This window comes from Perognathus longimembris, unplaced genomic scaffold (assembly GCF_023159225.1).
Source record: "Perognathus longimembris pacificus isolate PPM17 unplaced genomic scaffold, ASM2315922v1 HiC_scaffold_5093, whole genome shotgun sequence".
Taxonomy (NCBI): Eukaryota; Metazoa; Chordata; class Mammalia; order Rodentia; family Heteromyidae; genus Perognathus; species Perognathus longimembris.
The window spans coordinates 163160-175773 of NW_025960482.1; the positions used below are offsets into that span (position 1 = coordinate 163160).

Consider the following 12614-nt stretch of genomic DNA (forward strand, 5'->3'; position numbering starts at 1 on the left):
AGCACTGCCCGGCACTGCCCCCACACAGCTTACAAGGCTGACCCCGACCAGAGCTTCCTCAACGAAAGGGCCACGCTGCAGTCTGGGGACAGTTTCTCTAATCGTGAAACACGGTTAGAAAAGCACAGGCCTCAGCAAAAGACAAACTTCCTGCACAAAGCCAGGCCACAAAGTAGGAGAACAGGAAAGAATACAGCATTGCTGCCAGATGCACAGCCTATTAAGGAATGCTGAGCCAAGACAATAAGTGCTATTGAGATAAACAGAAACATTTCAAAATGGCAAAATAACTGATTGGTAGGACAATGAAGAGCTTCAAAATGTACAAAGTACAATGCTTTGGACTAAGAGGAAAATCAAACAGTTTCACAAAAGCAAACTGAAATTCCAATACCATTCTTTTAGTAAAAGATAAGCCACATAGAAAATACCGGGGGAAAAATATGAACAAACTGAACAACAGCAAGAATAAACTTAACCTAATTGACATTCTAAAAGAGATCTCCCAACAAAAACCAAGTACACATTCTTTACTAGAATTCACAAAATACTGACCAGCGTGTTCCGCGTGCTGGGACATCAAATACATCTGAACAAACTTAAGCTATGCCTCAATAAACTTAAAAATAGTTCTCAATAAATTCTGTAGGGCATAGAACGATCTCTTACCACACTGGAATTTAACTAATAAAACCATTAACAGCTAAGCTATCTTGAAAATGTCCCTGTAAGCCTCCCTACACACTGCTCAGTAACCATGCTCACACAGACCTCTCTGGGGGACCTGCGTTGGTCCTCTTTCCTCAGTAGCAGTCAGACTGACTTCCTCTCTTTGCCGATGTCTGTCCAGGATCCCAACAGCTCCTGCTACAACTCCCAAGGATTTCCTGAGCACCTGTGACAGAAAGACAACAGTGTCACCGCCAGTATCCACGCCCTATTGAACAGGGGCAGTACTGTGGTAAAGATCAGGTGAAGGGAGAAAATACATTCACAGGGCTGGGCAGGGGTGCTACCTTCCCAAACACTAAGTTTATCACTAAATATTTTTTGAGTCATAATCTCATTTGCTTCATTAATTGAGCTTTAACTTTGCAGATATTTAGAGGAACACTCAGATAAACTCTAAGGGCTATTTTGTCTATATTATGTATCTCTAATTACAAGAAAATTATATAATTTTAAATGAAGAGGGTAAGCAGAGACTTGTGCTTCTCATGTTGCAATGGCAATGTGTCTCTGCATATATAAATGTAATACACAGAGTGTAAAATATACAGGCATAGAATTGTTGTCTTTTAATCAAATATATTTTAAGTTGGTACATATATCATTAACGAACAATCTAAGCATTGAGAATATTTCCTGGATGATATGATGGAAAACTAATTTTTCCAGCTGTGTATCTTATGTTTCTATATTTATTTCACATCTCAGGGGTGGAAAACCTTTCTCCACGGTCCTACTGTGCTGTCTTCTGGATCGTGTGGTTCTATTCTAGCGGAGGCTGGAAGAATTTGGTGTCTTTCCTGTAACTCCACCATTTCAGACAATCGGATGGTTTGACACACGATTTGGGTAAATTACAAGGGATGGGAAGAGACAAAGGGCTTGAGGCAGTTTCTCACCAGCGGGCTGACACGGGGCGATGACTGCTAAGACAAGGCTTCATGACAAACGACGAACTACAGGAGGAGGAAATAATGAGAAACCAGGCAGCATGAAAAGGGACTCCATCAAGTCCCAGGGGAAACTGTGACAGCGCATCCTGAAGCCACGCCGGCCCCCACGCAGGGTCACGCGTGGCGTGTGTCCCACGGAGGGCCATCCACCGGGCACAGCCAGGCAGGGTCACGCGTGGCGTGTGTCCCACGGAGGGCCATCCACCGGGCACAGCCAGGCAGGGTCACGCGTGGCGTGTGTCCCATGGAGGGCCATCCACCGGGCACAGCCAGGCAGGGTCATGCGTGGCATGTGTCCCACGGAGGGCCATCCACCGGGCACAGACACGCAGGGTCACGCGTGGCGTGTGTCCCACGGAGGGCCATCCACCGGGCACAGCCAGGCAGGGTCACGCGTGGCATGTGTCCCACGGAGGGCCATCCACCGGGCACAGACACGCAGGGTCACGCGTGGCGTGTGTCCCACAGAGGGCCATCCACCGGGCACAGCCAGGCAGGGTCACGCGTGGCGTGTGTCCCACGGAGGGCCATCCACCGGGCACAGACACGCAGGGTCACGCGTGGCGTGTGTCCCACGGAGGGCCATCCACCGGGCACAGACACGCAGGGTCACGCGTGGCGTGTGTCCCACGGAGGGCCATCCACCGGGCACAGACACGCAGGGTCACGCGTGGCGTGTGTCCCACGGAGGGCCATCCACCGGGCACAGCCAGGCAGGGTCACGCGTGGCGTGTGTCCCACGGAGGGCCATCCACCGGGCACAGCCAGGCAGGGTCACGCGTGGTGTGTGTCCCACGGAGGGCCATCCACCGGGCACAGCCAGGCTTCCAAGCACAGTGCCATAGTTTAGGCACACTGTGCACACATGCAACATGTTTGCTTACGCACACTGGCACACAGACACATGCACACATATGCATGCCTGCACACCTGCACCCATAATTGCACACATACACATATGTGGACATCTGTTCACATATGACCAAATACGTGCATACATGTACACACACAGCGTGTTTGTTCTCGTACATAGACACCTGTACATATAGGCGTGCCTGTGCACCTGCACGCACATACACACACGTGCCCAGCATCCACACCTTGTGGTTTATCCACTTTGAAATTGTGCTTCTTCTGTCGCATGGGCTGATCACAAGATCACCGTTCCGCATCAGGCTGCGTGTGGGTTTATCCGTGCTTTCCTACGAAGGGGCTTCCCGCCATCATGGACAAGATCTGTGCCTAATGGCGCAGACCCTGCCAGGCTCCAGCAGATCGCTGGCGGGGGGCTGCCACTCCATCCACTCCTCGCTCCGAGAAGTGAGGAAGTTAAGGCAGGACGCATGTTGTGGAGGAACTTTCCGAGGGCCCTCACTCATTAGGCGGAGGGTCTCTGAGAAATCAGGACCTGGCTCACAAGCCAAGAACTAGGCAGCCATTGCAGGGGCATCGTGTCTGCCACGATCTGGACTCGCCTCACCGTCCCCCTCAGCACCGTCACCCAGGCAGAGGGAAGAAGAGGGTCCTGGTGGCTCCGCTAAGGTTGACATAGCCACACAGCTACCATGCCGCACAGCATGACGGTGATCTTCCTTGCTGGTCTTCTATAACTCCACAACGATTTGCAACTGTATCAGAAAAATAAAATTGCTATGTGTTTCACAGCAATGAACTTATGATCTCATGGCCCCAATGATTTCACGGTCCCTGTGACCTCATAGTCCCTGTGATCTCATGGCTCCAAAGATTTCACAGTCCCTGTGGTCTCACGGCCCCTGTGATCTCATGGTGTGTGTGGTCTCACAGTCCCTGTGATCTCATGGTCCCTGTGATCTCATGGTGTGTGTGGTCTCACAGTCCCTGTGATCTCATGGTCCCAGGGATCTGGCAGTCCCTGTGATCTCATGGTGTGTGTGGTCTCACAGTCCCTGTGATCTCATGGTCCCTGTGATCTCATGGTGTGTGTGGTCTCACAGTCCCTGTGATCTCATGGTCCCAGGGATCTGGCAGTCCCTGTGATCTCATGGTGTGTGTGGTCTCACAGTCCCTGTGATCTCATGGTGTGTGTGGTCTCACGGCCCCTGTGATCTCATGGTGTGTGTGTGGTCTCACGGCCCCTGTGATCTCATGGCTCCAATGATTTCACAGTCCCTGTGAGCTCATGATCCCAGGGATCTGGAAGTCCCTGTGATCTCATGGTGTGTGTGATCTCACGGTCCCTGTGACCTCATGGTCCCTGTGATCTCATGGTGTGTGTGGTCTCACGGTCCCTGATCTCATGGTCTCTGTGGTCTCATGGTGTGTGTGGTCTCACGCCCCTGTGGTCTCATGGCCCCTGTGGTCTCACGGCCCCTGTGGTCTCACAGTCCCTGTGATCTCATGGTCCCAGGGATCTAGCAGTCCCTGTGATCTCACGGTCCCTGTGATCTCATGGTCCCTGTGATTTCATGGTGTGTGTGGGCTCATGGCCCCAGTGATCTCACAGTCCATGTGATATGGTCCCAGGGATCTGACAATCCCTGTGATCTCACAGTCCCTGTGATCGCATGGTCTCTGTGGTCTCATGGTGTGTGTGGTCTCATGGCCCCTGTGACCTCATGTCTCTGTGACCCCATGGTCCTAGTGATCTTACGATTCCTGTAACCCTACAGACCCCATGATCGCGTGGCCCTGAGAGCTTGCAGTACCTGGGCAGTGTGATTTTCCATTGATGATGATGTGCTGTAAACCTGGGATCTCTACAGGCTTCTGCATGGCTCACTTCTAAGTCAACATGCCATCATAAGCTCAGTAAGGGCAATTTTGGTTTATTTTACAAGGGTGTCTCCTATACACTAGCAAAGCATTCCCCAAGTACTGAAGCTGCTCAGGAGGCCTGGACAATTTCGACACAGAGGAGCTACCGTGTCAACGTTATAAAGGGAGCAGAAACCAATGCCCATGGCATCTGCCCCCAGGACCAGCTGTCTCTTCTCTCAGATGTCCATCCCAACTGCTGGTGTGAGTCCTTTCCTTGGGCAAAGGAAAGCAGAAGCTCGGCGCCTTTTCAAGGTCCCTGGCACAGTTGACTTGTGTGGGATAGCTTGTCCCTCTAGTAAAGTGGACTCTCCTGACCCTGAAGCTGTAGATCCGACAGCAGGTGACCCGGGCGTGGGGCTAGGGGTGCAGCTGCCCTGCGGCCCTCTGTCCTAGAGCAGTGTGGTTTCCCATTTCAGATCTCATTACTTCCGTCCCTGGATGGAGCTGCACACGTACAGGAGCATAAGCCGGGGCCTTCCAGAGCGTCCGTGGGTGTTCTTACCCCGGCACAGGCTCTCAGCTGGGTACCACCTGCCAACAAATCACATCTCCAAACAGGGGAACGGGGCAGCTCGAGTCTTACGTCTGCTTAAACACACCTGTGTCTTACAAGGAACGCAGAAGGCATTGGCATGAACAACGCTGGGGCTTAAACATGTTGCCCTTTAAACACCCTTTCCTCTGAAAGAACTCGGTGACTTGCGCTCAGTTCCTCCCCTGAGCAGTAACCTGCCCAGCTAGTTCCCTGCATGCCTGTGTCCACTGCTACACGCAACCATGAGCGGGCAAGTGCCGACGCGCAAAGAAAACTTGGCTCCACGTTGAAGAACTTTCCACGGACATGGAGAGACTACAGTGCCAGATCTTTGCCTCTGGTTTTTCATTTCTGTTTTCCTCTCTCCTTAACCAAAAAAACCTAACAAAAATTCCTCCCTCTCCCTCTTTTAAGTTAATCAAAGCAGTGGTTGTCTCTAGCTTTCAAATTAAAGGAAGAAACAAACAAGTTAAATAGACTGTATGGCCCTGCATGGCAGCGCTCTGCAGATGGGGCCACCTCTGTCCCTCTGCCCATGGGGCCACCTCTGTCCCCTCCCCCACGCTGACCACCTCTGTCCCCTCCCCCACGCTGACCACCTCTGTCCCCTCCCCCACGCTGACCACCTCTGTCCCCTCCCCCACGCTGACCACCTCTGTCCCCTCCCCCACGCTGACCACCTCTGTCCCCTCCCCCACGCTGACCACCTCTGTCCCCTCCACACACGCTGACCACCCCTGTCCCCTCCCCCACGCTGACCGCCTCTGTCCCCTCCCCCACGCTGACCACCTCTGTCCCCTCCCCCACGCTGACCACCTCTGTCCCCTCCCCCATGCTGATCACCTCTGTCCCCCCCACGCTGACCACCTCTGTCCCCTCCCCCACGCTGACCACCTCTGTCCCCTCCCCCACGCTGACCACCTCTGTCCCCTCCCCCACGCTGACCACCTCTGTCCCCTCCCCCACGCTGACCACCTCTGTCCCCTCCCCCACGCTGACCACCTCTGTCCCCTCCACACACGCTGACCACCCCTGTCCCCTCCCCCACGCTGGCCACCTCTGTCCCCTCCCCCACGCTGACCACCCCTGTCCCCTCCCCCATGCTGATCACCTCTGTCCCCCCCACGCTGACCACCTCTGTCCCCTCCCCCACGCTGACCACCTCTGTCCCCTCTCAGCCTCCTCTCCAGGCTTCACCTGCCTCCCTCCGGGGCTGCTGGCTACTGGTGACGTCTGGTCCACTCCGGTGCCTGTGTCTGGCTGGACCCTGTGCTCCGGATGCTTGCTGTTGGTCTAGGGCCAGGAACAGACCTCCTCCTAGCTCTTCCTGAGGCCAACCCCACCACTGTGTCTTTCCTCCAGGAGACGTGTGGTTCAGAAAGGACGGGGCTGGATTTTCTCAAAAATGCAAGAATAAGCGAGGATTTTGAAGGGAACATAGAAAAGAAAGACCTAGGCTGGATGGACTGAGCTTGAATCCCAGCTCAGAAAGCCCGCTGGCAGCAAACTACAGCTCCTCCTGACAGTGATGACGACCGGCAGACAGCACGGTCAGGAAAGGTCAGAGGGGAATGCAGAATAATGGCTGGAAGACAAGGACAGCAGAGCAAAATGTCCACCTACAGTTATATAATTGCAGAGGAAAATGTCCATCTACACTTACATAATTACACACCGGCTAAACACCGGAGCGTCTGAGGAGTCAAAAGGAGGTAGCCCAGGGCAGAGAGGGCAGAGGGGCTGGAAAGGAGGATTGCTGTCTGCAGAGATTGGTGCCCTAGTGCATAAAAATGCCCTAAAATCCAGGCGGGCTGTATGGGACGGATGCTATTTTTAGGGAAATGATTTATTCAGGTCTCGTAAAAAACGTGCAGTTGAAAGATGTGAGTTCAAGAGATTTCTTCAGCCTCTGCTGAGCGGCGGTGGCGAACAGGGCAGGCACAAGTTCTGCCCTTTGTGCTTTCTCTCCAAATCTCAGAGAACGCTTCCCACTCTTACTGCTGTCTGGAGAAAGGAATAATCTGGATTTCTGCTGATGAAAGATTTGAACAGGCAGTTCATTTTACTGAAATGTTTGCTCTAATCGCAGCCCACGTTCCAAGGCAAACAGAGCAAGAAACTGTTCTTGCATTTTAATAAAATCAAAAGTCATATTGTCCCAGCTCCTCTTGATAAAAAATAAATCTAGAGATGTATGCATGAGTAAACCTTGCGGCCATTTGAAGATTAGCATTTTGGAGTTATGAGGCCCCAAACTGGTGTTGAAATTGCTTTCTTATCATTTTTATTTTTCACTAAGGAGCTTTTGCCAAGAATCCACTGTCACCGTGACAGGAAGCGCCTTGCCAGATACTAAAAGCACAAGCCCTGACTTCATCCCCGCCCTTTCCAATCCCATGCAGACCGAGTTCCACGGCCCGCTAAACCACCGCGGACCTGCGGGAGCTCGCTGTCCATCCCTCCTCCCCCAGCGCGACCCCGAACTCGAACAAACCTGGTTTTGATCGTCAGCCTCCCCCACGCATTTTCAAACACTTGCTCCTGCAGCAGTCACCGGAGACCTGGGACGCGACGGGCTCCAGACATTTCTCTCTGCGCCTCTGTTTCATAATCCACGTGTCCCACGGCGCCGCCTCACGTGGGACCCTGCGTGGGACACTACGCACACGGGGCTCTGCCTCGCCGCCACTTGCCTGTGCGCCCTGTGTCCCTGAGCTGACACGGTCCCCTTCTAGGGAACGGCCCTTTCCTCTTGCACACAGTGTGGCCATGAACGGGCTTGCACGGGAGCCCCTGCGACCTGACCGTCACGGCGTTTGCCACCATCTTCCTCTTGGCCGCAGCTCTAGCAGCCCTCGATGCCCTCAGGGTCCACAGGATGAGCATCCCATCTGTGTCCTGTCCCCTCACCGTGCCTGCTGGTCAGAGCGCCACCTGCGTGGCCATGCACAGGCACCGCAACGTGGGGACTGGGCCCCGCTCCCCCCCCCCCCCCGGCTGATGGGAGGGCTCCGGGGCCTGTGGCTTCCGACGAGCCTGCTGCGGACCAGCTGCAGAGAGAGTGGGGGAGAGAGAGGTTTGTTTGGGGCAACATCCTCGTGACGTCACGGAAGTGGCAAGTCTGAGATCTCCGGGGCAGGCGGGAGCGCGGGAAGGGGGATGCTGCGGTCCTGAGTCTCCAGGGCGGAACTGCAGGCAGAACTCTCTTCTCAGGTGGCCGCGTCTGTCCTCCGAATGTCATCGGCTGACTCGGATGGGGCTGCCGTGTGCGGGGCCGTCTGCTTCTCCCCTCGCTCTACGTCCGTGGGCTCGGGGCGCCTCACCCACCTCGCAGCAGCACCTGGGCACGTGTGGCGGGGGTGTCTGACGGTCGGAGCGCCGGGCACCACGGCCCGGCCCCACGCATGCAGAAGGCACCGCCCTGCACCCTGCGGCTTTGATCTTCTCGTCGCCCCGCTTGCGGCCGAGCTCCTATCACTCTTTTCAGTGCCCTGAATTAGAGTGTTCCCTAAGTTCTCACCTGCACACAGCGACCCGACACATCTGGAGAGAAGTCAGAGAGCTGGGGTCACAAACCCAATGGAGCCCCAACCACCCCAAAAAACCATGCTTGCTCCCCAAGCTCCTCCTTCCCAGGGAGTACTCCACTGGAACCAGGCAGCCGGGAGCCGGGGCCAGGCCGCGCCCACCCTCTCAGGAGCTGTGCGGGGTCCATTGCCACCCCCGGCCCACCAAGTGCTGTTGGTGCCATTGAAGGCCTCCGTTAACTCAGCGTTCCTTCAAACCTCACATTGCCACCGAGCTGTCTGCCACACGCACCATCTTCTCAAAAGGCCATTTTCCGGATCCCTCCCTGACCTCTCTCCCCAGCACTCTGAAGGAACAACTTGACGGTGCCCAGTTGATCCCTCATGACACTATGCAAACCCCGCAGTAGACACGGAGACCCCACGTAAACCACACAGCAGGTGCTCGGGGACCCCACGTCACACACGCAGTAGGTTCAGTGACCCCACACGCCGGTACACACACCGGGGGGTAGGCACACGGCAACAAAGGCCTCCCTCACCCTGGTGGCCTCTCCCAGATTTCCCACCGCTCTCCTGCCTGCCATTTGCTTCCTCACACCGTGTGAGCCTTGCTACTTCTCTATAGTCAAGCGCTTCTCCGCTTCTCCTCGGGGTCTTACTTCCATTCTCGGGACATCGAGCGCTGACACCCTTGGAGCCCAGCCGTGTCTGGGTCTCCGAGGCCCGGCCCTGCCCGCCCACTCCGCCAGCGTCCTTGCCACAGGTATGGGGTGCGTGTAGGTCGGGAAGGTCCTGCCGTGGTCTTCAGAAACAAAGCCTCTTGTGGGCTGAATAGTTTTTAAGAGAGTCACCCCATGTTTCCAAGTTAAGTTCACCAAACATATGGATCGAATTTTCCTTAAAATTTCCATGCTTTGAAAGCTAAGCAGAATGCCTGGCAGAAGTACTAACATTACTTTTTTTTTTTTCAAATGGCTTGTGTTTAATTATAAATGTTTGCAAAACTCAAAAACCCCAAAGGGCCCACCCATCTCCCCAGAGGAGCCAAAGCACTCACGTACGAACCTGAGCAGGCTGGGTCCCCCCCCCCCCAAGTCTCCAGAGGTCCACAGTCTGAAGGACTTGTAGCTACCACGTGACCAAAACAGCTCCTTTTCTTTAATTTACTTGCAAGTAATTCTAGAGATAGCCATTAAATATCCTAATTGTTTTCTAGATGCTTCTACCTAGCTTACTATATACTTAGGATCAGGAGATATTGAAGACAGCCTGTTAGGCTGGATCATTAAAGTCATGATAGCATTTTAACTATAATGCAGAATTCTGACTAAAGAAAAGGAGTTCCCGCTGAGAATCAGAGGCAAGTGCCTCCACTTCAGAGGCTATTTCTGTATTTTGAATTTTGAGGATAATCAGCTGAAAATAAACCAGTCTCAAAGTCTAATTTTACTTTTGATTGTAAGTATCAATGTTTGTAAACTTAGCACACACGTGTGTGGGTCTGAACACACTAGTCTATGTCCCGAGGTGGACATACACGCTGGAGACACCTGCACAGCCTGTGGTACTCCATGCTCAGACGTGGAACGCATGGCCACGACATCGCACTCCTCCCACGGGCCTCAGGGCTTCTTTCCAACGTGCTCTGCGGGGTTCTGGTCCTGGATTGTGGATGGGATGTCTCCTTCCCTCCGAAGGCTGCCAGAAGCAGCGTCTTTTTCTTCCTGCAGTGTCATTATCTGATCCCATGGCTCTTTTCATCTGTGTGTGCTTTGGGGTTTGTCTCCCACAGCTGAGGTATCCATTCATTCCTGTTGTCAGGAGGACACTGAGGTCAAGGGACCAAACACACACTGTCAGAGAGATGGACTCAGGACTGACAGTTCATGTGGGTGACCTGTGACCTCAGGACTGACAGCTCATGTGGGTGACCTCAGGACTGACAGCCAGATGGACGACCTTAGGACTGACAGCGCGTGTGGACATCCTTAGTACTCCTAGCTCCTGTGGATGACGTTAGGACTCACTGCTTATGTGGATGACCTTTAGGACAGCTCAGATGGACAACTGTAGGACTGGCAGCTCCAACAGACACCCTTAGGAGTCACAGCGGGATGGACGGCCTTGCGAAGGCTGGACTTAACTGAGGAAGGCTGATGTCCATCCGATGGCCTCTGTGAAGCCTGGCCACCAGCTGTGCAGACACCGGGAGGGAAGACTTGCCCCTACCACAGTCAGTATGCAACTGAAGGACTGATTGGCAGTGGGCAAGAGTGCACTGCCCTTTTCATTTCTTTTCAAAATGTATTTTCTTCTTCTTCCAGGAACTTAGATGATGAATAGAAGAAATGATTCATCTAGAAACGGTCACGCAGTGAATCTTGGTCCAAAATGTTTCAAGTAGTCATTCCAAAAAATGTATTATCTGTTCATAAAATGTACTTTCAAGTTCTGCTCTTAGCTCAGGCTGAACTGGAGGTCTGATGTCTCGCCACGGAGCAGAGGAGAAGGTGCCGGTGAAGATGGCCAGGGGAGCCGGCCTCCAGTCAGCTCTGCAGCCCAGCCCACTTTGCATCTGGATCCTCAGACGTGGCATGGCCTTCACTGGGTCAGCGATCCGAAACTGATGGAAAGGAAAACATCTTCCCTCCAATACCACTGAACAGCGGAAGCTTTCCCACAGCCCTCAGAAACCGGAGCAGGGTCCTGTCCAGAAGGCTCCGGGCCACAGCTGGAGGCCTGAAGTGAATCAGCAGTCTGTGGCCAGCACAAACAGGAGGGGTCACTACGGACAGCAGAGGCCGAGCAGGGAGGAACGTTTCAGGTCACTGGGAGGGGCTGTGTCTGAGAACGACTTAAGTCAGAATACAAAGTCTGCTCTTGAAAGAACAGTTCCCAACAGGGAAAATAACCCATGCCCTGCAGGTGTCTCCAGAGCTACGAGCCAAAATGCAGTACTGGGGAGCAGATCGCTTGCTCCCTTTTCTCTCCCTTCACCCAATTTGAAGGCTGAGCGTGGGATTTGCAGCAGAGCTTCCAGTCTCGGCATGACGAGCTTCTCCAGCTCTTGCTCAAGATCAGGCACAGAACTGCCCCCGGCGGTCAGCGCGGCACCCTGGCCCATGCTTCCTGGGGTTGTTGGCAGGAAGGCTCCACCGCCCTCCTTCCTGCTAGCTGTTGTGTCTCCACCTCCCCAATGGCTCATAAACTCCTCGGTAGCGAGACCTGGATATTTCCGTTATTTGTTCATGTAGTGCTAACTTGATAAATGGTTGGATGGAGGTTTGAATAAGCTAATAAAATTCTCTACCCAGTGCCTGGTCACCAAGAGCGATGTGCTTCCCCCTCCGGACAGCCTGGCTCCGCTCAGCTGAGGCGGTATCCTCCCGGGGACGCCTGCTCAGTCAAAGGAAACCTTGAGCACAGTTGAGAACTTCACGGAATGAACGATTCATTCAACAAACACCACATGCCGGTGTTGCCCCTCCCGCGTTCCCAGCTCCGTTCTTTCTCTCCCGGGGCGCCCCACGGCCCCTTCCACTTCCTCTTTAGGGTGCTCGGCAGGCTGGCCGCCAGGGCCCTGCTCTGTCTCCCTCCTAAAGGCAGGAGGAGCTTGGCATTGCCCGCCTGCCACTGTGTGCCTGGGACCAGCAAAGAACCAAGCCCTGCTGTGCTGGAAAAAGATGGGACCACTACCCACAGGGCGTGGACTCTCGATACCACCACGCTTCAGGAGACAGTCGGCTTTGGGGGTTAGCCACCCCCCAAAGTGTGCTTTTCGTGTAAAAACGACACAACTGCAGCTCACAGGAGACATTAGGAAACATGCCTGAGGTTGTCTAGTGAGTGCCAGGTTTGACGCCCGGTACAACAGACAGTTTCGCACACAGCCCCTCCTCTGCCGTCCCCTCTCCCCTCTCCCCTCTCTCCTCCCGGGCTGCTTCCTGAGTGGTCATCATGGCTACAGCTTTGAGCTCCTTGGTGGCCTGTTCCCCAGACCCTCAGGCACGGACTTTTGGGAGGCGGTGGTAGAAGATTTAACAGGCAGGGCTTAGTGGAGGGAAGTGA

General features: G+C 54.1%; 1 protein-coding gene across 1 annotated transcript in view; it reads right to left on the reverse strand.

The window, feature by feature from the left end:
- Positions 1 to 222: 222 nt before the first annotated feature.
- LOC125344996 (WD repeat-containing protein 27-like) overlaps positions 223 to 12614 on the reverse strand; it is a 121243-nt gene continuing 108851 nt past the window's right edge. Inside the window, exon 26 of the mRNA XM_048337253.1 lies at positions 223 to 895. Coding sequence (XP_048193210.1) covers positions 749 to 895 — 147 coding nt within the window. The 3' untranslated portion in view covers positions 223 to 748. The remainder of the gene's footprint in view (positions 896 to 12614) is intronic.